Source organism: Mustela lutreola, chromosome 2 (genome assembly GCF_030435805.1).
Source record: "Mustela lutreola isolate mMusLut2 chromosome 2, mMusLut2.pri, whole genome shotgun sequence".
NCBI classification, from domain to species: domain Eukaryota; kingdom Metazoa; phylum Chordata; class Mammalia; order Carnivora; family Mustelidae; genus Mustela; species Mustela lutreola.
This window is the reverse complement of record NC_081291.1, coordinates 148,311,120-148,337,608: the sequence shown is the minus strand read 5'-3', so window position 1 is coordinate 148,337,608 and position 26,489 is coordinate 148,311,120. Positions and strand designations below refer to the sequence as shown.

The following is a 26,489-nucleotide window of genomic DNA, read 5'->3' as shown; positions in this document are numbered from 1 at the left end:
CCAAAGTCACAAAGTCACAAAGATAGTGCGTACGCATATGTGTAGGTGTGTGTGAGAAGAAAAGGAAGGAAGTATATGATTAAAACTGTTAGAAAGATGCAAAGTTATGTGAATGTCCCTGATACCACTGACCTGCACCCTTAAAAATGGTTAACATGGTAATTTTATGTTAAGTATATTTTACCACAAAAAAAAATTAGGGGAAAAAAAAACAACAACAAAGCACTGCCAGCACAGGAATGAGAACACCTTTCCTTTCCCACACTCTTTGAGTCCTGGACTTTCTCAGGTAGAGGTGCAAAGCCACATTTTGGGTTTACTTAGTTTGCGTCACGGTAAAGGCATTTCTCTGGAGGGCCCATTTCTACCTGTGTTCATTTCCTGTGTAGTAAATACAGGTCAACATGCAGCATGGAAAGTGGTTTATTTGTATATTTGAAAAATACTGACTAAATGAGGAGACATCTTTGTTTGTTTGTTTGTTTGTTTTTAAGATTTTATTTATTTGTCAGAGAGAGAGAGGGAGCACAGGCAGACAGAATGGCAGGCAGAGGCAGAAGGAGAAGCAGGCTCCCTGCCGAGCAAGGAGCCCGATGTGGGACTCGATCCCAGGACGCCGGGACCATGACCTGAGCCGAAGGCAGCTGCTTAACCAACTGAGCCACCCAGGCGTCCCGAGGAGACATCTTTGACCGCTGGCACCAGCTGGCTGGAACAGATGGGGCGAGGGATGCGGGCTGGGGGTGTGGGGAGCACATGGAAGAGGATACCCCTTTTCACTTCCTTCTCTGTGGACTGGTTTTCAACTGCTTCTTCCCACACCTTTTCATCAGAGTCTTTTTTGTTTGTTTGTTTGTTTCTAAAGATTATTTATTTATTTATTTATTTGAGAGAGAGAGAGAGAGTACATGAGCAGGGGGAGAGGGAGAAGCAGAAGCTGACTCCCCACAGAGCAGGGAGCCCTACTCGGGATTCTATCCTAGGACCCTGGGATCATGACCTGAGCCGAAGGCAGATGCTTAACTTACTGAGCCACCCAGGCACTGCATGTTCATCCAAATCTTAACAAAAGTCATATTAACACATTGGCTCCACACTTGGAGATGGCTCGGGAGTCAGGAATATCACTGGTGAAGCACTTTGCTCCTCGGACAGCCCACCTGATGGGCAGTCAGAGGAGTCCCCATTGGTCAGGGTCCTACTGTGCACACACGTCCTTGCCTCTGAGCCTTGCATGGATGTTTCTTATAGTGACCCTCTAAGGTGGGTGTTAGCTCCATTTTATAAATGTGGAAGCTGAGGCCCAGGGAGGCTAGTGTTTTGCCAAAAGCCTCCCACTGCACATTGATGGCAGAATCTGGATCTCAGTGTTAATATGCTTGGTCTCTGAAGTCCTTACTCTTTTCCTTATCCTTGGCAGGTCACTTCGTTTATTTTAACTGCAGTGTGCAAGGGAAAAATAAAAATAAGGTGGGTGTTTGGACCAGATCAGTGGTTCTCAACTCTAACTGAATGTTGGCCTCTTCTGGGAAGCTTTAAAAAGGTCACAGAAGCTCAGGCCTCCTGCCAGGGATTCTAACTCTGGTCCTCATATAGGCCCAAGTGGGTTGAGAACCCTTGGTCTTCCCCAGTTCATCTCCAACTCAAATTGCATCCAAATCACCTGGAATTGTGTTAAAATACAGATTCTGACTTGGTAGGTCAGGGGTGTGGCCAGAGATGCTTACATTTCTAACAAGCTCCAGGTGATGCTGACGCTGCTGGTCCAGGGACCACACTTTGAGTAGTGAGGGTCTGAATGCTCTTGGGTTACTGTCCCTGTCTAACATGCTATGACAGTAGAGAAAGCAGTTTGAAAGCACAGGTGTACTGTATCCACTAAACATCTGCATCCCTACCCCCCATTCATCCCCCTCTGTTACAAATAAGCTGTATTCCTGTCGGTGGTCAAAATGCGTGAAAACCAAACATCAGTAACAATGCGTCGTGTAACACCTTGAAGGGCCGCGGACTCTAGCACCTGTTCCTATCCCAGTTCAGTAGCTTACCGGCTGTGCTCTTAGGCAAGTTGCTTCATCTCCCTGAACTTCAGTTTCCTCCACTTCAAACCCTTATCCCCAATGGGATATGGGGAGGATTTAATGGGTTAATATAGACAAAGCACTTGGCACAAACATGTGCCCAGTAAATGGCAACTGCTCTTATCTTGCTGAACTTCGCAAGCTGATCCAATCTTATGATATAGTTCCCTGTAGGGTCAGAGGAACCCTCACCAGTACCCTCTGCAAGAATCACCAGACACAGAGCAGAGTATGCCTTTGATATGAAGGTCAGGTAACACTCCAACATAAGAAATTTTAGCGCATGGGCCCTTCAGGCCAGCATTTCTGCCATTGCCTAGAGAATCACTGGGACAGAGAGACTATTTCCTCCCTTCACCGGGTAGTTCGATGCCCCCCCCCCTCTGTTCCCTGCCTGCCTGAGGCAAATTCCCCAGTGATTTTTGTTATAAAAACAATGTTAACTCTTGAGGTGTTTCCTTTGTGCTGTCAGCAGACTAACATCAGTAGGGATTTATTCTGTCAGGTACCTGTGGTGGGCCAGGTACCCAGAGATATGGGGATGGGAAAAAAAAAGTCAGTCTCTGTCACCCTGGAGTTTGTGGAGGGGAGGCAGACACTAAGCAAATAAAATATACAATTGTAACTGTGGAAAGTGCTATGAAGGAAAAGAACAGGGCACTCTGGAAGAAACTAGGGCTTGTGACACCACCCACTCTCATTTAAAAAAAGCCTCTGAGTGTCCATGTGTAGAATGATTGGAGCAGGACAAGACGGAGGACAAGCAGTGGGGAGCTCTTACAACTGTCCAGGCCTGGGTGGCATCAAGATTCGGAGCAAATACCCTTATTTGTATTAATTATTGTAAAATGTTAGCTTGTAGTTCCAATAGTTCTATAATTTCCCCCCTTTTGCTCAATATAAAAGATACCATGTTGTCATCATGAAAAATTCTAACGTGTGACTTTCCTTCTGTACATCTTCTTCCTCCCTTTTCTCTCCTCCCCTCCCCTCCCCTCCCCTTCCCTCTCTCTCTCTTTCTCTTTCTCCTTCCCTCCCCTCCCCCTCCCTCCTTTCTTTTCTTCCCCTTCCTTCCTTGCTTCCTTCCTTCTCCTGTAAAATAGTGGTGGTGAGAGCAGGTGTTGGTATCAACAGGGTCTAACATTCTCCCTTGCTCTGTCATTTGGAGACTCCAATAAAAATTAAAAGCATTTACAAATCCAAAGTTTTATGCTTCAACTTAGTAGCTGAAGCAGGTTTAACAATACAGAGAGTTAGATTTCCTATTCTTTAAGAAGTCTTTCTTTCGGGCCAGCACAGGTCCGTGGAATTATAATCATACTTCAAGCACAGGCTGCATGAGTCAGGAAAGGTTAAGGCCACCAGAGTCTCAAGACAGAACTAAAAAGCAAAAATGGTTTTATTCCCAGGTATCGTGCCTAGCTCTAGACCGTGGGAATCTGAGAGGCAGCTGGAGCATGAGTCACCAGCTAACACCGACTGACACATGCTGGGTCACAATTATCCCAGAATCACCTCATATAAAACCTGGTTGGCATGATTTACACACCTCAACTTTAAATAGCTCAATTGTCTCACAGGAATTAATATTATAGTAGAAGCATTTAGAAAACAAACCTTCAAATGTTGCAAGTTAGGAAACGTGGCATCAGAGAGGTCAACTGACCAACCTCAGGTCACATTGCTGATACTTGGCAAGACCCCAGACCTGAAGTTAGGTACAGGCAAAAATTTCCTTGGACCGTGTTGTAGGGAAGTTGCATGACTCTGCTGCTGAGACAGAGACACTCAGCCTTCTGTCTGAATCTGCGGGTAGTTCCAGGTCCTACTTGATGATTGAACCCTCAGTGACCTCTCCTGTGAAATTTGTCATCATGTGCACTGGATAGTTCACTGTGGGCACATCACCCTCTTAATCCCCTAAGTGTTAAGGGATCAGGGAAACCAAGACCTACTCCTGCTCACAGAAAGGTTGAAAATGCCTGATCTCAAGGTTAGTTGGTTAAAAAAATTTTTTTTGAAAGTATAGAATATAGAATAATACAAATACAAACATAACATGCACTCAGGTTTCTGAGTCCCAGAATGAACAACTGTGGACATCTTTTCCCAAAGAATTTTGAGCATCTTTTTTCTTTAGAATGGCTCAGGCATTGGAAGACATGGGTTGAATCTACCATCTTGCTTGATCAGCCTGATTTCTATCAAATTAGAATATAGAACTAGGACAGGAAAGGGAAAGAAATTGTTTGCTTTTAAAAAACAATATAGTACATAAGTGGGCCATATGATGAGTTTTGACAAATGCCTGTCACTGTGTTTTAAATTGCCTTCGCAACCAGAACTACATAAAATGGTGTTTTAATTTACATAATCTGTTTTGCTGTTTTCACTTCCTCTTAAAACAGGGAATAACCTGGGAATTTTTGTTTGTTTGAGGGCTGAAAATGCTTAGTTTTAAAAAAGCCAGAGAGTAAAAGTTAAGCTTACAGATTTCCAGTGATAGAGACTAAAGGATGCTAAATAACTCTGGAAAGTAAAAGTTCAGAGTTTTGTTGCCTACAACTTTACTTTCATTTGTTGAGTTCTGGAAACACATTTGAACTGGGAGTGTGAATTCTAGAATCAGCGCTGCCACTAAGGCGCTATATGGCTGCTGGCCCATTACTTCCTGGGGCTGAAAAGATAAGAGTTTATGCTTTAGGAATAACCTGATTTCATGATCTCCTTCTTCATGGGCTTTTGATTACAGCTTTCTTTACCTTCAGTACCTTGTTGACCAGCTGGACCCGATTTTCCCCCATCACACAGAACAAGAGCACTTGGCTACGGATGTGAAGTAGTGATGACAAGCTAGGCTGGTTTATGCACAAAACACGTTGCCTGAGTGCTGTGTGCACACCAGGACCCGTTCTGGCTCTGAGGATCTAAGTGCACCTGTTCCTGGATCCTAGTCTCACCTCCATAGTACCCCCTTTGTCCTGGCTTGCGTGTGACTTCCTTGGTGACAAGAGCTATAGTTCTCATTCATTTACGAACTCGTTATAAGCACTTTCTTTTGCTCACGGCACTATTTTTCACCTTTATTTGAAGAATAGCTTAGAAGAGAAGTTATTTTAGCAATTTTTAACCATGTCTGGTCTTTTCGCCATAAACGTCTTTGCCATAGACAGCTTTGCCACAAGCATTTTTGCTGTGTAACTAATTGTCCATAAGGCAATTTTGCTGTAACAGATTAAATAACTGGTTTCATTTCTTCATTGATGAATCAATTGCCTTTGGCAGAGTTAATACATTGAAACTAGTTGTCTGTTTCACTTCTCCATTGACAGAGTTCCCATTTTTGTATGTTACAAATCTTAGCTAGCCCTCATAATGGTCTATACAGGGACACATAGATGTGTTGGTCTTGAAATAGTGGGTTGAAATAAGTACATAGATTGACTTAACCGAAAGTATGGTGATAAAATTTATGGGAAGTGTGAAATGAGTGTAAAGCCAGATTACATTCTATACCAGAAAATGACAGCCCTTCAGTTACATTGATAACAAAGCTCAGTTACAGTGCATTATACTTTTAGCATTTCTTCCACGTTCCCATACAACTTTAGAAGGTCTAGCAATGAACATGCCAAGAACAAACAGGAGCCTGGAGTTTTTCACAACATGATACAAAGCTCCATAACAAATATGAACCCTAATATTGGGAAGCTGCTACCTTTCTTTTTTTTTTTTTTTTAAAGATTTTATTTATTTATTTGAGAGAGAGACAGTGAGAGAGAGCATGAGCTAGGAGAAGGTCAGAGGGAGAAGCAGACTCCCCATGGAGCTGGGAGCCCGATGCAGGACTCGATCCCGGGACTCCGGGATCATGACCTGAGCCGAAGGCAGTCGTCCAACCAACTGAGCCACCCAGGCGTCCCAGGAAGCTGCTACCTTTCTTAATGAAGGAAGAAATTTTAGCAAAAAAAAGAAAAAAGACGATGCTGAACAGGAACAACAAGCAAAAAGAAGTATAATACTATGAAGGAAAGACTCGAAGACCAGTGATTAGGTATAATCCACCAAGGAAAATTGGTTATCTGTACAGTATTATGGTGAATGTACACACATTTTAAATGCATTAAAATATTTTGTATTCTGGGGTGCCTGGGTGGCTTAGTCAGTCAAACAACTGACTCCTGATTTCAGCTCAGTTCATGATCTCAGGGTTGTGAGACCAAACCCCATGTTGGGCTCCATTCTGGGCATGGAGCCTGCTTAAGATTCTCTCTCTCGGGTGCCTGGGTGGCTCAGTGGGTTAAGCCACTGCCTTCGGCTCGGGTCATGATCTCAGGGTCCTGGGATCGAGGCCCGCATTGGGCTCTCTGCTCAGCAGGGAGCCTGCTTCCCTCTCTCTCTCTCTGCCTGCCTCTCCATCTACTTGTGATTTCTCTCTGTCAAATAAATAAATAAAATCTTTAAAAAAAAAAAAGATTCTCTCTCTCTCTTTACCTCTCCTTCCGCCCCTCTGTCCCCCTGCACCCCACTGGCACACTCTCTTAAAATATTTTGTATTCCACAAGAGTCTTTTTAATTTTGTTATTTTTTATGTTTCATTATGTCCTTTTTAATGAGTGTCCAACTTTTATTTTTTGTGGTTTTTGTCTTTTATGGCAAAATTGCCTTATGGCCAATTAGTTATGCAATGAAAGTGTTTGTGGCAAAAATTCTTGTGAAAGAAATGTCTATGGCCTGTGTATAGTGAAACTTTTTAGAATCTTCCTTAATTGCCTGCACTGTATCCTGGATAAAATCTCAACACTGCATCTCACCTAAAAAATAAAAACAACTCTAAAGCCATCCCTTCTTAGGGGGCTAGTCTATGTCACTGGGCTCCTCAGCTAAGCACTCTTCTATCCCCACCAGGCACATGGGACTATATTCTGAATTCCTTTGAGAGTTTGGGGTTGGGACGGTGAGAGTGGGTCACCTTGGGTCAAACCCCGGACTCCGTATAATAGCTCTAGCCATGACTCTTCCTTCTGATTCTGTAACACAGGGGAAATACTCTTCTTCCATTAGTGCTAGCACTTGAAAGAAGATCTCCAAGGAAGAGACCCGTAACACCAAGGACAGTGCGTGGTTCAGGGAAGTGAGTGTGGACCCCAGATCTAACACAGACCTGCATCAGGACCTTAGACAAATGACAGTTTCTTCATGTGGAAACAGTGAGAGTCCAAGGCCAAGGTTTCATACACCTGCACATGACAGGCATCCAATAAATAAACATTATTCAATAGGGAAAAAGCAGCACAATATTCATTTTTGGAAAATATTTATTAAAAAACTAAAGTGAATGTGGCAAAAAACAACAACAATCCAACACATACCTTTAAATAGCAAGCATATGACACTGGTGATAAAGCGTTTCCAACTCTACTGATCTAGTCTTTCCCACCATCTACAGTCAAGGACGGCCTCTGAGGCAAGCCACATGTAAACAGGTCATCTGTACTAGTGATGAGCAAAAACTAATTATGTGACACCTATCAGTGGCCATACGAATCGCTTTCCTAGGCAATTCACCCCAAATACAAGAGAGTGACCAAATCTCAGGAGTGTGTTCCTGGGGATCTGCAGTTCTGGTTCTAATCTGGGCATGGTAGGTGGTGGGGGCATGAAATAGACAAACAGTATCAGTAGAGGGCAATCGTAAAGCACCTTTAAAATCTGGACCCTTTCCACAATTTAACCCAGTAATTCTCAAACTTTATTGTCGAACAGAATCACCTGATGAGATGGTTAAATTCACAGGCTCCCCAGATCTGCATGTTTAAGATGAGCACTACAGGTGATTCTGTGCCTATTGGTTTGCCATCCCGTTTGAGAAACACTGCTTAAAATGCATTTAAACAATTCCTATCCCCGCTAAAAACAAGGTAAAAGTTAAGGAATCTATTGACAGTCACTGTGCTTTTGTCAACGTGGAGGGACCAAGAGAGGGAGCCAGGCAGAAAGGAGCCTCCCATTCCTAACGTCCTGGTCTTCCGGAGCCCTGAGCCACCGGTCAAGTGCTGTTCAGGAAGTAAATAAAATGTAATAATAAAGTTGATTTTAGATCACAGAACAGACTCCAAATGACTAACAGGCCAACCCCATTCATTCCTGTTTAATGAACTCTGCTGGACTAATGCCAGATGGGAAGCTGCTTGTTCAAACAGAACATGGGGTAACTGAGGGTCTTGATCCCTGAGGACACAGTGAATAGAACACCTGTAAAAACCTTTATTCCCCATAGAGCACTGTGCCCAGATAATTCCAGCGCCTCACGGACAACACGTAGAAATGGTCACATTGATTCCAAGGTTGCCATTATCCGCAAACAGATGTGCTATGGCTGTGTCAAAAACAAGGCAGTCGCTGTTCATGATGGCCGCGGCCACACCGTCGTGGATGGACCGGGGCGTGGCCTCCCAGGTCAGTCTCCGCCGGTTCCCGTTCAGCTCCAGTCTGTAGGCAAAGTTCTCGGCTTGCTTGCGGGTGCCGATGAGCAGCACGATGGCGAAGAACTGCTGGTGGCCCTCGTACTTCTCCTGCTTCTCCAGCACCAGCATGAAGTGGTGGCCAAAGCACGACTGCATCATCACCCAGTCGACGGCCCCCGGCAGGTTAATGTCCGTGGCCAGGAAGACGATGTCTTCTCCCTGCAGGGTGGTGATGCTTTTGTGGGCGTGCATGAGATGGGACATCACGGCTTCCAGGGACCCCTGCCACTTGCAGGAGGCTCCGGGGCAAGGGCAGGAGTAGGGACGGTATTCACAGATGTCTTCGTGTTCTGGCTTCTCCGTGTGGTGCAGGGTCAGGGAGCAGCCCGTGGTGGCGTACTGCAAGAAAGGAAAGAGACGCCGTGAGCCACTGCGCCTGCACCAAACTCCTACGGGGGATGACCTCGGACAGGGGGTCACCCACCTGGCTTTCGGGGGCTTCGACTCTAGCCGCATTCCAACTCCGCTTGCTGGAGGGGAGTTAACCAGGTAAGACTAAAGAGTCTCCGTTATTATTGGTCATCAGGACCGCCAATCCATAAAATCAGGGGGATTTTCTTAACCGGGAGCAGACTGCAAGCCATGACAGCATCGTTGAAAACGTTCAAATGTAACGTCGGAAACGTGAAGCTCTCTTACTATTAACGTCTCCAATAAGACTGCTGAGCCAGCTCTAGAAAACCTGGCCTGCCTCATTTTTTCTGTGAATTTAAAGAATTTTGTACAATTTACAATGGCTTAGGCAAATGGATGGGCAAGGGATATACTGCCTCTAGACTGGTTTTCACCTGAAGATAATTAGGAAAGCAGTATAGCTCCTCTTGGTTGTCCCCTGCCCCTTCTTCCTAGCTCAGATCGGTGACTGGCAGGAAGGCTGTGGGAAGGCTGCCCTTCAGGTCTCTGCTCTTGCCTGCTGGAGTGACCAGCCAGGGTAGAAGAGGGCTGGACCCCCTTCCCATTGCTAGAAACATTCCTTCACTTTCTTCACCTTTTAATACCCCAATCCCAAGGGGCTTTGGACATACTTTTGGGTACTAACTTGGGACCCTGTTGGTTAGTTTGGTTCCAGCCAGTGGAGGTTAAAATGAGAAGGGCCCAGACCGCTTCCTCATGTCCCAGCACCCATCTTCATGACCACGTATGTCGGCCCTCATGACAGGCCTGGGGGGCAGGAGAACTGAAGTGGGTCCCAGGGTAGGCTCCCAGGCAGGGATTTTGATACAGTCAGTCCCTCAATGCTGCCATAATAGGGTAGGGACGAAACCTTTTTCTCCCTTGTTGAGATGACATTCCTGATGAATAAATCACACCTATCTTGGGAAAGGACCACACCGAAAGGAATTAGACTCCTACTCCCAACCCTCACAAGAATGACAGTGTTAATTCCTAGATACCAGATGGGGAATCGGCCCACAAGTAGACACTTGTCCAGAAAACCACGCTGTTGTCTTACAAAGAATTAGAAGAGCTGAATCACCTTTTTTGGGTGAAACTAGGAGTCGGAGCACACAGTGGCAGGTGAACTGTCTAGGTTACCTCCCTGGGCGCCTCCCACCCCTTCCTGAGACAGGAAGACAGCAAACGAGGGCAGGGCTGGGTCCTGTGTCTAAGGTGCTATGACCATCTGCTATAAAACAAAGCCTCACATCTGTTTTTGGTTGTCTCTACCCTGCCAAGGGAATAAACCCCTTATAAACTTTGAAGTCGGTCAAATTCTGACCTTTGCAGATGAGTTTATTTAGCAACAAGCAGGCACCCAGTATCTTCTCCATACAGGACCCTAAGCTACAGTCACTGAGAGGAAGCTGAGAAAGTTGGCTCCATTCTTATGGAGAAAGAAAGAAAGAAAGAAAGAAAGAAAGAAAGAAAGAAAGAAAGAAAGAAGGGGGTGGCTTCCAGAAAGAAATGCAGCTGGCTCTTCCCCTGCACCTCAACCTCAAGTGGATTATATCCACCTGTAGTAGATATTGGCAGAGGTAGTTCTCTGTCACGGACTTTGCCCCTAGGGAACGCTTATTCACCTTCCTGAACCTGAACCACAGACTGATTTTAAAAGCACAGGTATAAAAAACTTTACCATCAGAAGGAAAAACAAATTTATTTATTCATTTATGTTTCTCCTTGGTGTTCCTAACAGGAAGGCCCTAAAACACCCCAATCCCTGTTACCTGTGTTTTAAATCTAGAGTGTGGCTAGAAATACACAACCTTCTGATGTTCTTCTGTGAGTGATGGGCGAGGCATCTGTGCCCACTTTAGACACACATATTCCATGCAGTAAAAATAGCAAGAATTAGCTCAGAGCCCGGCACATTCTCTGGTGAAATAAGCCCCTGAAGTTTCAGGATGGGCTGTTTACCACAGCTGCCCACAGAAAACTCCTGGAACGCAATGGACTCTGGCAAAGAGCGTACAGAGAAGTACCACCCGCATCTCTTCCCTGACCCAAAGCCCCCAAACCGCTCCCCCTTCCCGGACCCAGATGTACAACAAATATTTATCGTCCAAGGATTATTTTAGAACTTTTTCTTGTGGAGCTCAGGTGGGAATATTTATTTATATTCTGAATTATTTGGTTTGACTTACAAGCCACACACTCTTCCTTCGACCCAAATACAGAGAACAGGGAATCTGCCCCAAGCGACATAAATAGAAAAGGCATTACTGAGCATTTGTGTGGACAATGACCTTACCAAAAAAAGGTCCTGCTCCAGCCTCTATTAACTTAAATAAACATATTTTTAAAGTGTGAGGAGCTTACTCTGCTTTTTCTAAACAAGCTGAACTTTAAAGCCAATCTATTCCTTCTCTTTTCCATCATGGGTGAAGGTGTGTCTTCATGACCACTGGTGCCACTTTTATGGCACTGCCACTGGGTAAGAGAAGATCTCTAAAACGAGAAGATCTACACTTTAAATAGGCATGCACTCACACGTGCACTAGATACACACACTTTTACACCACACTGCATCCTTGTTACTGTCTCAGTCTTGTTCTGGAATAGGGGCTCTCATCCAGGGATCAGAGGGAGGATTTGGGGTCCGTGAATTCCCTGATACTGCAGAACCATCTAGGTGCCTCTGAGCAGCACACCCAGATTACCCTGACGCCTGGCTTGGGTCTTCCTGACAGGTGCCCAGGGTTCCTAAGGTCTGCCAACCTCTGTCCTAGAGCACACAGAGGGAATCAGCTGCAGATTGTGCCCTCGTGGTGGTTCCTGTTGAGAAGGGCCATACCGCTGAGCACCAACAAACAACCCCAAAATATTGGAAGTACAGACAGGTACATGAAGGGCGAAGGACCACCAGACGAAAGAAGGTGACAGGTGATCTCCAAGTGGGGCTGGGATGAAGAGTAGAGAAGGAAAGCTTCACTGTGGGCAAAGTGGACGGTGGATGGAGCAGTTCCATCTGGTTCTAGCATGGGGTGAGCGGAGCAAAGAGTGGGGATAAAACCTAAATGAGAAGACAGGTCCAGATTCCTTCGGGGACTTGACAATTCAGTTTATTTTCTGGATTTCTCTACAGTAGCACTATAGGGTTTTCCCGTTATAGGAAAGTATAGTGCTCCCATGAAACCCTTTGGAAGACAAATGGCATAAGGCAAAGAAGCAACTACCATTAACTTATATGGAAAAATTTTCAAGCATTCCTAGTCCCAGAAAATAACCCCTCTTGGGCTTTTCTGATACTTTAGGATACATCTTGCTAACAGATGCACAAAATCAATTGAGATAAAGCACAGATGCTCACAGATGCAGTTCAAAGCTACAGAATCTTGATGCTGAGATGCTGAGTGTAGGTCCCAGGAAAGGAGCTTGGCGAGGCCACTCCTGTTGCTCAGGATGTGCACTGCAAAAGAAATGCTGAGCACTATTTTCCCTTTCTGCCCTTTTTTTTTTTTTTTCCTTTTTGGTAATAGTGAAAATCCTCTTTGGATTTCTTTGGGTTAACACAAACAGGTCCTCTGTAAAAGCAACGTCAAGTGAACATTCAAAGTCGGGGAATGGCTGTACTGATATTTTAGACCAGATAATCCTTTGTGGCGGGGGCTGTGTTTGCACTGTAGGATGTTTAGCAGCATCCCTGGCCTCTATCCATTGGAGGCCAGTAGCACTCCTCCCCTCCCCCATCGTGACAAGCAGAAATGTCACAGGCATGGCCAAATGTCTGGGGAAGGGCAAAGCAGCCTGGGGTTGATTTTGATGGATGACAAAACCTGGCTGGGCAGCCACAGTGACAGCTGGGAGGAGGGGCCCACACCAGTAAGCAGGTCCAGCTGGTCACTGCCCCGCCCAGTGGTGCTCCGCAGGAAGGCTCAGGGATGCCAGCTGAGATACACGACTAGAACTTGGTGGTTTGCAAACTGTGGAGGTAGGCTAGGGTGCTAGTTCTACCCGTTTTACAGACTGACTGACTCATCCCGGCAAGGGGCCATTCACCACCACACTGCGGGCAGAGCCCTGCATGCCCCGCTCTTCCTCGAATGCTCTTTTGTGGTATATGATTGCTGAGATGTCAAAGAATCAGTATTTGGAAGTAAAAGAAAGAATTCACATCTGCCTTGAGCTCCAGTCCTCAACTTACCCCACACAAAACCCAGGGTCCACGGATGAACTGCTTCTGGAAGCAGATTCTGATACTGATTTCTTCCCTGGGTTGCAAGAAAGACAGCCCCGAGAGCAGAGCGCCTCTCCCTAAGGAAGGAGGAGTAGTGCCTCCCAAGTAAGTAACCAGTAATCAGGCCCTCCCGGCTTCCCTGGTACCTGGCAAGAAAGAGCTGAGGTTTCACTTTTCACACACTGGCTGGGGCCTTTGGCCCCCTACACAGGGAGGGCTCAAAGGATGCCACTTTCTTGGAGCTGCCTGGCTCTTCCTGTACTTTCTTCCTGAGACAAGGCACCTGGGCTGCCTGTGTGTCCTGGGAGCATGTCCACAGCTATAAATGAGATTTCTCCACAGGGGAACAGCTGCTCCTTTCCCCTGAGGGTGGGGTGAGGAGGGAATTCACTTTAAGTAAACCTCTTTCAGGGGAGGAGGGCCAGAGACAAAACCAGGCACAAGCTCAAGAAGATGGAGGGAGGGAGGGGGAAGATGACCCAGCAGAATGAGAAACAAATGTTGAAATAAAAGTTCGGGCTTCTCTTTAGAAACTCTTCAGGTGGCAGTGGCTCAAAAGTCTTGTGCAAACATGTTTTGCCACAGAGGGCAATGTATGACCCGCTGCCACCTTTTTAAGTCTTTGTAGAAAGCGGTGAATAGTACCAATTCTTTTACTGGGCATGTGGTATGAAGGTTGTATTTCAGTTGAATTTAAGGAGGGTTTTTCCTTTTTTGGCACAGAAACCCGTTTACACAGGAATGTGATGAGGTACGTTGGAGAACAAACACTAGACACCTGTTATTTACCTAATAAACACAGTCACATTGTATTTGTTTATGGAATGAGTAGATCAACAGAGTAACCTTGCTTAGCGGGAGCGCTAGTGAAGGTCACGGATCTTGTGACTGGTTTAATTAAATGTGAGTCTGTGCAATGCAAGAACGATTTCCGGAGCTTCAACAACCAAGAGTCTACTACAATGGAGGTGCCCTGAGCTCTGGGCAGAGGCAGTCCCTGCTCGGGGACCATGGGGTAACCGCCCTGCCTCCGCCTGCTCACCCCTCCTAGGAAACTGAAATTTATTAGCAAAGTTTTTGCCGGCGCCTCAAAGGACAGTGTCTCAGGAAAAACAAAGCACACTCAATATTCTGTTGTTGATGCTCATAAACTTTTGAATTAAATGCAAGCAATGATCTTGTCTGAGGGTAACCACAAGCAAATTGTGCTTCTCTGTCCATCTCATGAGCTGTAATGATCACAAAAGGCACACATACGGCTGAATGTGATGCAGGACCCCGGACTGGGAAACCAAAACTGCCGCAAAGGGTGTTATTGGGGCACCAACTGGAAGTCTGAATATGGACTGTGGATTCGATACTAGTATCTACCACATGTCACATTTCCTGTTTTTTTTTTTTTTTTTTTTTAAGATTTTATTTATTTATTTGACAGACAGAGATCACAAGTAGGCAGAGAGTCAAGCAGAGAGAGAGAGGAAGGGAAGCAAGCTCCCTGCTGAGCAGAGAGCCCGATGTGGGGCTCAATCCCAGGACCCTGAGACCATGACCTGAGCCGAAGGCAGAGGCTTTAACCCACTGAGCCACCCAGGCGCCCCACATTTCCTGGTTTTGATAACTGGACTGTAATTATACAAGAAGACATCCTCGTTTTTAGGAAAAAACAGTGCAGTACTTAGGGGTAAAGGGGCAGGACGCCTGCATCTTACACTGAAATGGCTAAATAAATGTATGAATAGAGAGCACCCAAAATGATAAAGCAAATGGGGCAAAAAGGAAACAACTGGTGAATGTGGATAAAGCGTATATAAGAATAATTTTGTATTATTATGACTTGTGGAAATTTGAAATCATGTAAAAATAAAAACATATTCAAGAATTCAGAGACTATGGGGTGCCTGGGTGGCTCAGTCATTTAAACGTCTGCCTTTGGCTCAGGTTATGATCCTGGGTCCTGGGATCGAGCCTTGCATTGGGCTCCCTGCTCAGTGGAGAGCCCACTTCTACCTCTCCCTCTTCTTCTCCCTACTTGTGTTCTCTAACTCTCTGTCAAAAAAAAAAAAAAAAAAAAAAAAAAAAGGAATTCAAAGGCTAAGTTGGCATATTTATCCTTTATGGCATAGAGATTCTTTTGGCAGAGTCCATTCAATGAATTAAGTTTTGAAATGCTGTTTTTTTTTTTAAGAAAATATATTTTTAAGTGTGTATCTACAGGTCAGCAGAAGGAAACCAATCATTCTTCTTTTACTAGAAGCTCTTGGAACTCATTGTAGTGAACCAGTAAAATTTTTCAATGAAGGAGACATCATTGTTATAATAACCAACACTTCCTGACTTCCCTGCCCCCCATGGAAGACAAGCTTTCTCCATTGTTCCTCTGATCCTTTGAGTTTATGGGCACCTCACAAATCTGTGGGCCTGGGGGAAATAAATAAATACACACACACGCACACACATGAATATATTTGTATATTTAAATATTTATATATTTACATATATATATGTGTGTGTGTGTGTGTGTGTGTGTATTCCCCCCGCCCCAGCCACTGCAGTTTCATTCTCCACCACACTTAGTGGTCCACAGGAAACTCCTGTGTTTGACTCCAGACGTGTCAGAAAGAGGCTCCAGGAATGAAGCTACCCATGTCCCCTTTTGCTCACACAGGAAAACCTCTATTACTACAGCGGAGGTGAACCCATAGATGGAATGGGAGTTGTATGAGTTCAGCTAGAAGGATGTTATCCTGGTGGTATAACTTACTATGTCTGATCAGCAGATAACTAGGGGACTATTGGTGGAGGTCTCTTATCCTCCACTCTTGAGACTTGTTTGAATGGGAGTTATGGGTTACCAAATCATGATGAAAATTACATTTTAACCAGAGGTTAAACTTAGACTTTAAAAAGTCCTTTTAAAAAGGACTTCTAGCAACTCAAACTAGCTCCTTCGTGACTAAAAGTGCATTAATCTGCCCTCAAAATATCAGTGGAGATAATCCCATGTTATTTTCTCATTATCTTATGGGTCTACTCATTTTGTTTATTGATCTACTGATTTGTTACCTGTTTCCCACCCACCTGATATGCATAGGTAAATGGATAAATATTAGATTTACCTGCAGAAGATGACTATTCTCCACTGCACGTGTTAATTTTACTTTAATTAAAAGTCTTACTATGGAACTTAGAATTTTTAAAAATTTAATAGACTTTGAGATCATAGGAAGAGAAATGTTTCAGACTTCAGTCACTGTGGGTTCATTAGTTTTGATAGATGCTTTTCACATATTTTATTTACAAAAACTATTTGGGGTGGGCGTGTTTGAAGCTTTTCTGGAACCTCACATAAATGGACAAACAATGATACTGTTGTCATTCAGATGGCTCTATATTCCTCTTGCCTAAAATGAGTTTACAACCACTGGTAGAATACAGTTAGAGCAGAAGGCCTGGGTGGCTCAGTGGGTTAAGCCTCTGCCTTCGGCTCAGGTCATGATCCCAGGGTCCTTGGGTCCTCAGAACTGTCAACAGCTCATCCCTGGACTCTTACAAGTTCAGATCTAGGCAGCAGGAGAAAGTGAACTCTCTTCCTGTGCCTTAATTGTGATGCTCACCCTGCATCTGTCTAGCTTCCTTCCTCTAAGAACTTTGGCGGATCTTCACTAACCCAAAGGGCAGATTCCTTACCCCCACTATGAGGTGGTGCAACGAATTCTCAGCCAGTGATGCCGTAAAGCTTCCGTGGATACTAATATGAGAAGACAGTGTCACTCGGTACCAGGACCCTCACAAAGTGGCGAGACTAAGAAAATACTGACATCTAACTTCACTAACTTTCATCCAGAGAAGGTAATTCTAATTCAGATCTTGGGCTCAAAAAATTCCTCCTTCTGCCCCAGGGAACCCTGACAAACCCCATGCTGCAGAACTTTCTTATAGAAGGGGCAGTTCTGCAGTTTCTGTCCCCAGAAACTCCATGTATAGTCATGGACAGACTACATGACTTCAGGCATATCTCTCCAAGAGGATACTGCATCCTGTTTCCTTGACAAAGTAATTAGGAAACAAACGAGATCATATACCTAGTTCAGACAAGGTAAACAACATTCTGCATAAGCAGCTCCACCAGTCTCCCTACATGACCCCATCGGGATCTTCCATCCCTTCCTCATTCATGAGCAAACTGTTGCTTTTCCTTCATAGTGCAGACTTTCTCTTCTAAAAGCATAGAAGTATTAAAGAAATGAAAAAAGTGAGTCTTGTCCCTGTAAAACCAATGCCAGGGCCAATGTATTCAGCTATATGAAAGCCTACATGATTGGGAGGAGGGAAGAGCAGCTCAGTGGGGGAATCAGTGGGAGAAAAAAGATTCTTTTTTTTCTTTTTCAAGTCTATGCCTGGGCCTGACCTCAGACATTTGCCATTCGATTTCTGCTGGCTTCTAAATGTGCACATTCATGTAGTGTTTCTTCTGTGCTGGGCTGTGCTAAGCTCTTTGCATGAATTATTACCATGCTGGATCCTCACAGCAACCAAATCTATACCTCATTTTACCAAGGACCCACTGAGGTTTGGAAAGGTCCCCAAACTCCTGGTGCAGGGCTGGAGCAGGGATCCAGACAAGGAGGCTCAAATAGGGCCTCCCTCCAAAGTGCTAGAGGAAGAGGTGGCCTTGTGAAGGAATGACCCAGAGATACTAACTTGTTGATTCAAAGTCTTAAAATAGGGCCCAAGCTGACACATTTAACACAGGTGTATCTTTCATCCATCTACAGTGTCTGTGGTTGAAAACTGGGGGTGGGTAACCTTTTTCTCACAGATACCATACAGTCTAAAAATCACTGCAGAAACTGAAAAGGAGAACTTTTTCTCAATTTTTAAAAAAACTAATGGATCATCTGGGGTAAAGCTGATGAAATTCTGCTAGTGAATTTTCAGTACCTCTCCTAAGCCTTTGAAAGTACACTCTCAGGTTTAATATAAAGATACATTTAATCAGGGAAACTTCTCAGTTTTCTTATTTTCTTTTCCAGGGCGTGCAGAGTGTTGTCACATGCTAATGCCCCATGTATGATCACGTCCTGCACAACCTGCCAGCAATACACAATGCCCCCGAAGGCCGGGCATTCGCTTTAGCAAATGTGCACCTCTCTCGAGGAGTGGGGACCTTAGGAGTTTGAATGAGAAATGCCACTGTTTGCACATTCTGTCAGGTGCACGGGTCTGGCTCTTCAGACATGTTATAGGGAAGACTTACTGTGGTTATATGCGGACAGCAGTTTGCATGGAGCTTCAATAAAGGGATCGAACACAGAACAGCAGAATCAAATCTAATCTCAGGATGGGCATTTTATAGGCCACGCCTGCTGTACCTCTTAGTTTTCCCCTTTCTGGTCGTATCAACTTCAAGTAACAATGATTGACTCCTAGCTGTAGGAGGTGACAACCTGTGAAAAGTGGCTGCCAATTATACAAAGAATTAGTATTAAATGTCATTGCTCTGACATAGCATTCTAGTCCTTCTATTCTTGCTTTTTTTTTTTTTTTGAAGATTTTATTTATTTATTTGAGAGAGAGCACAGAGGGAGAAGCAGACTCCCTGTTAAGCAAAGAGCCCCATGTGGGACTCGATCTCAGGATGCTGGGATCATTACCTGAGCTGAAGGCAGATGCTGAGCCAACTGAGCCACCCAAGTGCTCTAGTGCGTCTGCTTTTTTTTTTTTTAATGGACTGATACATCTAACTCAGAAGTTTATTTTTTTTTTTTTAAGATTTATTTATTTATTTATTTGACAGAGATCACAAGTAGGCAGAGAGGCAGGCAGAGAGAGAGAGGGAGGAGGAAGCAGGCTCCCCATTGAGCAGAGAACCTCATGTGGGGCTTGATCCCAGGACCCTGGGACCATGACCTGAGCCGAAGGCAGAGGCTTTAATCCACTGAGCCACCCAGGTGCCCCTAGTGCTTCTGTTCTTAATTTTACACTGAAAATTTCTGTCAATTGTGTTCTTGAAAATCTTGTGCCTCACCATCAGTGTATGTGGACTGTGGTGCTTGCTAGCACTTGCTTTCATCAGTAAGCCTGTCCAGCTCCACACAGTGGTGAAGACCACAGGGACAATACTCAAAGTCAATGATTTTTATCCTAGGAGAAATTTTTAGATGAAGGAAAAGTCTCTGAAACGGTTCTGGTATCCTCTCAGACTTCTAGGTGACTGATCACCCATCACCTAGCAACCACCCTCTACCACCCACCTTCCATTTGAAATGGTGAAGCAAAGACTTCCCAGCTCTAATCTGATCTCAAAGCACCCATCAGCTAGGTATTACCTCCACTCTTTTTAAATGATGAACAGACAAGCTCAGGGAAGTATGTGCCTGGACCGAGGTCAAACCAAACAAGGATGGGGACCCAGTTCTTGCCTAGCACTCTTTTCCCTGGAACAGTTTACTAGATTCTGAAATTTTAGGGTAAAAAATATTTTAAAAATTTTGTTTTAAAGATTTTGAGAGAGTGGGAGGGCGAGCAGAGAGAAAGTGAGTGTGCACATGGGAGGTGGGGAGGGATGGAGGGAAAGGGAGAAGCAGACTCCCTGCTGAGCAGGGGGCCCGGCATGGTCCTTGATCCCAGGACCCTGAGATCAAGACCTGAGCTAAAGGCAGAATCTTGACCAACTGAGCCACCCAGGTGCCCCAAAACATTCTTGATATAATGATTTAGTCTAGCTATTTCTCTTAAAGACACTCAGGTCCAACGAAAACTCACCTGTTCAAAGTCAAAAATCTAGTCACTAGGATAATAGTTCAGGCTTCCCAGGGGCCCAGATTAGAATATTCTCTTGGCAAAATACAGATGAAAATAAGCTATAAAATCACCTACAGTTGGGACCTCTCAGAATTCCAAAGCTCACATATGGCAAGAGTAAAATGAGAACTTCCAGGCTCAGTGAATGCTTTCAGAGAGGGAACCAGATCAGAGGTCGCACACTGGCAGGCAGGATTTGGTTTGCAGACGTGGTGGGTTTGGCTTGCAAGTTCTGGCTTTAAATATGAATTTGGCCAATCTTAAGAAAATGGAGTGATCCACATTTTAAAAATTCAGATTTCTGGCTTTTCTTGAAAAAACCCAAAGGTCTGGCAGGCTTCATCCTCCCTTCGCCTCCCTGGTCCTCTTTAGAGGTGTATTCCCTGGCTCCCGTCTCTGCTGCTCCTTGAGGTCTCCTGAACTCTGGGGACATGTGTCAGGAACCTCTCTCCCTCGCATCACCTGCCCCTGCTGGCCTTTAGGTTTGTCCACACTGAGGAGGCTTGGACTTTCCACTGGGTTATCTGACTTGACTTTTTATTTTAAGGAATAAAAACAACGCTGTCATGGCCCAAACACAGGGAAGACTTGTCTGGCTGAGGCTTTCCAGTTCCGTAATTATTTGGAGATGTGCTACTGGAAACATTTAGAGAAAACAAACCAAAAAAAAAAAAAAAATGGAGAGAAAAACGTATCATAGTGTAAGTGGGCTGGAGTGGTTTAGCATTACCCACAGTTGTGGAGAGAAATACTTGGCTGATATTAAAATAAAATAAACTGTTGAGTGGGGGCACAGATGTGTCACCCTTCACTTCTCCCCCTACGCCCACGCTCTGCTGAGAGATGGTGGGTTTGAGATATGGGAACAGGATGTCAAAACTTCTCAGGTGTACAGCAAGCCATAGAATGGCCTAAAAATATCACAAGTGGAAGAGAGCCCTACTCTGATCAGAGATCCTTTTCTTAAAAGGAGACTTGAGCTAATAATGCATGTGATGCTCTCTATCAAAGATGTTGGCAACAGTCTAGCCTTTAATTAAGTGGCCCCATACTTCAACAAGGAACCTATTTGGCAACAAATCCATTTTGGGGCCAACTGAAGCATGGACAGTCAAGAGTTGGGATGACATGTCCCCCATATCAGGTTTGTAGGCTATTTCCCCTGGCCTTCCCATCATGCATGCCTTATGAAATTCCTGCTGGTGAAGTTTGTAGTGAACATGTGTGCTGTCTCATTGGGATTCTCTCATCAGAGCTGGCAAATTCATCCAATTGGATGGTTTCTTTCGTGAGTGGTGTCAACCGTAAGCTACAACGTGGAGCCCTGGAATAAAAGCTCAGATGCAAAATCGCTACGTAGCACATAGGATGCGTGCCTCCGGGACGTGGGCTCATGTCCTGGCCTACTGATCTTGACAAGTCACGTAATCTCTCTACAGGCATTTGTTTCTTCACCCAGAGCACAGAAAGGCAAACTAATAAACGAAGACCCTTGCAAAGTAGATGGCACACAGAAGCCACCCAGTAACCATTCCATATAGCCTCCCTTGTTTCCATGGTATTCTAGAAGCTATGGGTCCTTAGACATCAAGCAGTTCAGTCCCTTTATTTATAGGTGAGGAAATCAAGGCCCTGGACAAGCAGTCTCTCAGACAAACAATGGCAGCACCACGCTCCTCTTGAGACCTGGGCTCTGGTACTTCATCCAACATTGTTTTTCTCACATGAGGCAGCCCACGTGAGAGAGATTCTGAGAGTAGGCATAGTGACAGGGCAGTCCCTACAATTACCAGGAGCAAGCACAAGCCAAGAGCTAGCTAGCTACACAGACCTATTTGTTGAAGTCTGACACAGGTCTTACCATTCCCCATTTCCCTTAGCCCTCCTCAAATGACATATCTTTGGTGCTTGCTGTAGTTTATCAGATCTAACTGGCTGAGTGGTCCTGTTAATAATTCAAATGACTGATCAACCAAAGTTGAGGGAAGCATTCTCCAGCGTCATAAATCTAACATACAGAAGTGACTCTAAGATCACTTTCTAAACTTGGCCCCTGGCCTGTAGGGGAGTGGTTGACCCTGTTTAATTTCAGCTTGCAAAGTGATGGCTTTCCCCAACTGCATTCATATGGAATAGGGACTCGGAGAGTCACTGACATGGTCAGAAACACTGAGTACCTCTGATTCCCAAGAGAACTGTTCTTCGAGAAGGGCCTCACTAGCATATGACACCTTAGGAGAAAACATGCTTCAATGGGAACCATAATCCTAGACCCCGAAAGTGAAACCACATTTTATATAGCATAACTGTTTCCTTCCCTTCTTCCTGGGAGCAACAAAATGCTTTTATGAGATTGCTTTTTAAAAATAAATTATGGAATACCGACTGATACCAAATGTTCATTTGTGAACCGTAATTCACCTAAAGCCATTTCTTCCATTAGTCACTGAAGGTCTAGGAAAAAGTGAGTGGAAAAGACAGCTCCCCAGAAATCCAGTGGGGCACCCCTGACCGCTCTCAAGATACATCTCAAACATCCAATGCCAACTGATATGTCAACTATCACCAAATCTTCTCTTGATCACTAGGCTGCCACCTTCTTCATGACCCTAAAAATTTATAGAAATATTTTATCCAGATTTCATGAGAAACAACTACTGGTCTGGGTAAATTAGTTAGCATTACAGAAGAAGTGGCTGAAAGCAGAGTTAATTTATTAAGGATAACTGAAAACCCATAACCCAAACAGATTCAAACCTTTATTTGAATATGCTATTTTAAACTGGATTTGTGGCAGGGCACAGACCAAATTAAATCACTCATTTTACTGACTTCAGTTCCGAGCTTCAATTCTCTGGTGGACTATTTTTAATTTAAAAATAAGCTCTTGCCCTATAAAAATAAGCAGCACCAAGGAGAAATGCAAGACAGCTCAGATGGCCCAAGAGGCAGAACAGTTTCTTTTACAAAGAAAAAAGAAAAACAACTCAAAAGTATTAATGACATTATTTCCATTTCTAAGTTTAGAAAATGAACGTTAGGGTCCAGCGCTAAATTATAATGAGGTATAATAGAAAGGTATGTCTCTGAAACGACTCCGAAAGATTTTTAAGTGGTAGATATAAGTAAACAGATGCTAAAATATGATCACACAATGAAAAACTATGCAGTCATTTAAAATACACTGAGGAAGAGCTAGGTTTCGGACATAGAAAAATATGTGTGATAATATGGCTTTAAAACAGCAATTTGCCCAGGTTATTTCTGGAGAATTTCAATCTACTGTGTGTGTGTGTATGAACCTTTTTGACGCACACTGAATCCACGATTTTATATTCAGCTGTGAAAATGTATTTAAATATGGCTAGAAAAAAATCTATAAAGATACACAGTAAACCTAACAATGGTGGGAAAGGGGGCGAGAGGTCTTGGGTCTTTTCCTTGACTTTCCCGAAGACTTAGTGGTTTGCATTTTTTTGCAAGAGCAAACTTTTTAAACTAAATAAAGTCGTGGCCTTGGAAGAATGGTAACAGTTCTCGCGTGTCCTTCCAGTTAAATTCCTGCTCAACTCTTGTTTTCACCCCCACTTAGTACAAATTCATATCTCCCCAGTCCTTGGAAGGCTAGGAGAGGGAAAGGCGTGGCTTGCAGGGTTTTCTTGTTGCTGGAAGAAAACAAGCTGTAGGCGCCCTTTTTTTTAGCTACACTCCTGAAGGCTCCCACGTGTCAGGCGCGCGCGGAGGGCGCAGGACTCCAGTAACAATCCTTCCAAGCCGAGCGCTGGTAAAGGATGCGTACAGCTGGCCCAGTTCTTCCCTCCTCAATCCCCCAGAGTCAGCTTCCCGGTCCAAGTTTGACTGGTGCAGCCTAGCCCTACCGAGCACACCAAGCACAGTTCTGCAGGGTACGCAGGGACCCGGCGGCGAGAGCTGTGATGTGTTCTAAAGCGATCGCGTGCCAATTAGTCCGGGGTCAGCGCTCAGACAACTGTCAGCTCAGAGTTACTCCCTAAGTGGACAGGTGGGCATAGGGGAGGGTGGACAAGTGTAAACATTTTTTTTTTTTTTTAAATAGGAGAGATATGCCACCTGCCTCTCAGCTCCTGTGAGTGGGCTGGAGGACACGAGAGTTCCGGGAGCTCGCCCGGAGGAGGTGCGCGGGTGGCACCTGGGCTTACCTTGCAGGGAAACAGGACCGCCGAGGCCACCTTCTCCATAGCCAAGTTCCTGATGCTGGGCGTCAGGGCGCCCCTGCACGTCGGGCAGCAGCTCAACTTCTGGCGGCATTGGTTACATACCAGGTGCCCGGCCTGGCACTGCAGGATGGGGGGCAGGACATAGTCAAAGCAGACCGGGCACTCGAAGAGCGAGGTCAGCTCGTGGTGCTGCGGGGACACCGGGCCGGCCCCGCCGCCGCCGCCGGGGCCCGAGATTACCGCCGCCGCGGCGGGCACCGCGGACGAGCCGGGGCCCGCAGCCGAGATGGTGGCGGCGGCCGGGGGCGCAGCCGGGGACGGAGCGTGCTGGGGCTGCGGCGGCGGCTGCTTGCTGCAGGGTTTGTTAGCGCTGGGGCCGGTGGAGGACGGGCGGCTCATCGCGCTCCGAACCAACCATGGAACTGCGGGCGCCTGCCTGCCGCGGGGCCGCCGGGGTCAAGGCGGAGCACGCCCCGCGGGCGGCAGGCTCTGAGGCAACGCCACCGCGCCCAGCCCGGAACCGAGCAGCGGAGACGGCCCGCGCGGGGCAGGCCGGGGGCTGGGCTGCGCAGACTATCCCCGCGGCCCCCGACGTTCCGAACACCCCTCCGCGCCCCCAGACTCCTCCTCCCGGCGGCGTCGCGGGCCCCGAACCCGAGCGGTGCGCAGAACCCCGGCCCACCAGCTTCTGGAGCGGCAGCTGACGCAAGCCCCGGGGGCGCGCGCGGACGTGACGCCTGGACACGTGTGCGGCCGCTCAGGCGCGCGGGGACCGGCAGAGCCACCCTGCGCTGTGGCGCCGGCTCCGCCCGAGTCCAGCTGGCAGCGCAGCGGGCTGCCTAGCGCCGGCCTCTCCTGCCCAGGCTGCGGGCCCGGCCCGCGCCAGTGAGCATGCCCGGCTCGCCGCGGCCGCGCGGGGGTCTGCCTTCCGGGTTGAGGTGGGGGCCGCCCTTTGGCAAGGCGTCGCCGAAGTCCTCTGGCCACACCCCGGGGAGCCACGCCGGCGTTTCCCCCGGCGCAAACCAGAAGGACAACTTTAGGCGGGCGGGGGCTTGGGTGGTGGGCGGGGCGGGACGCGGGGCCCCTGGACAGGTCGGAAAAAACCGTGAGGTTTCTCTTTCCCCGGGTTGAGTCACCCTCACGCGAGGGGAGGAGTGCCGCCGCGGCCGGCCGGGCAGAGTCTAGAGCGCTGGGTCAGGACGCGAAGCTTTGGGCGGGAGCAGGGAGAGGGGCTCGGGTTGGGTCGGCAGCGGGCACGGGACCTAGTGCTGGGCTGTTAAGGGTGGGCTTGGACCACTCCTTAGTCTTGGTCCCTGGGTGCGGGGGGCGGGGAGGTGGTGGGGAGGGAGGAGGTAAACTCTTTGATTTACCGGCGGACCTGGCGATGCTGATTTGAGCGCCTCTGACTTGATAGCAGATTAGGGACAGAGATCATGGAAAGCGTTGGTTAAAAGGAGAGTTCGAGGTCACGCGGAGTGCCAGAAAGGTGGGTTGGGTCTTGAGGCTTTAGGAAGGCTGGATAACCCTCCAATACAGCGCGGTGCGTCCTCGTCTTTGAAATCCCGTGGAAGTCCAAGACAAGGTGTAGGCGCGGCGGAAGCCCTAGAGATGGTACACGGTACTCCAGAGAGAACCACGCGTTAATTTAATGTATACTGTATGCGCCCAGTCTAATGGCTGTTGTGCCTAAGATGAACCACTGACGCCGGAATTGGGGAAAGGTGCTACCTAGATGGGAATCCGATATCTCGTTGTTGGACAGACGATGCTAAGGAACAAAAGTCAGGACTGGGTGAAGAACGGTGCCCTGCCTTTGCCATCTGTGTGGCTTTGGTCTTTAATGTCTCTGCGGTTCTGTTTCCTCCTCTGTAAAAGTGGAATAAAAATAGCACCTACCTTATAAATGGGACAGTGAGGATTAAATAAGTTTGAAACATGCCAAAAACTTGGCCTATCCTAAGCACTTCTTCAATGTCAGGTATTTTTAAAAATATATTATTATTGAATATTTAATGAATAAAATCATGTAAGAAATAGCCTGTTAGAAATAAACTTAAATAAACAGGAGAACTAAACTTTAATCTTAGGCATCCAGAAGGACTACATGCATAGAATTGGTGAAATTTGATCTTAAGTCTTGAAAAAAAAAATAGACATTATGTCATTCAATCATTCAGTAAATGTTTCCTGAACATTTATTATGTACCAGCCATTGTTTGGGCTGTGAGAGTAGTTTTTGTCCAGTTTTCATTCTAGTAAGCGA

The 26,489-nt window shown here is 46.0% G+C and overlaps 1 protein-coding gene and 1 long non-coding RNA gene across 2 annotated transcripts; one reads left to right on the top strand and one right to left on the bottom strand.

The window, feature by feature from the left end:
• Nucleotides 1–7,381: 7,381 nt before the first annotated feature.
• On the bottom strand, nt 7,382–25,145 carry SIAH2 (siah E3 ubiquitin protein ligase 2). The gene is made up of 2 exons (XM_059163764.1): nt 24,209–25,145; nt 7,382–8,947 (listed from the first exon to the last, which is right to left on the bottom strand). Exons 1-2 carry the CDS (start codon nt 24,623–24,625, stop codon nt 8,390–8,392), a joined length of 975 nt encoding a protein of 324 aa, XP_059019747.1. The 5' UTR covers nt 24,626–25,145; the 3' UTR covers nt 7,382–8,389.
• LOC131824989 (uncharacterized) lies at nt 8,959–18,711 on the top strand. Its single transcript, XR_009351074.1, has 3 exons — nt 8,959–9,097; nt 16,856–17,075; nt 18,260–18,711. It is a non-coding gene; the product is annotated as an uncharacterized LOC131824989 (long non-coding RNA).
• Nucleotides 25,146–26,489: the final 1,344 nt, after the last annotated feature.

What these genes read in the sequence shown, in the direction of transcription:
- SIAH2 (XM_059163764.1), bottom strand. Translation starts at nt 24,625, where the DNA reads ATGAGCCGCCCGTCCTCCACCGGCCCCAGCGCTAACAAACCCTGCAGC. An exon ending in CGGTCCTGTTTCCCTGCAAG is followed by an intron (nt 8,948 to 24,208) that starts GTAAGCCCAGGT and finishes CCTTTCTTGCAG; the next exon opens with TACGCCACCACGGGCTGCTC.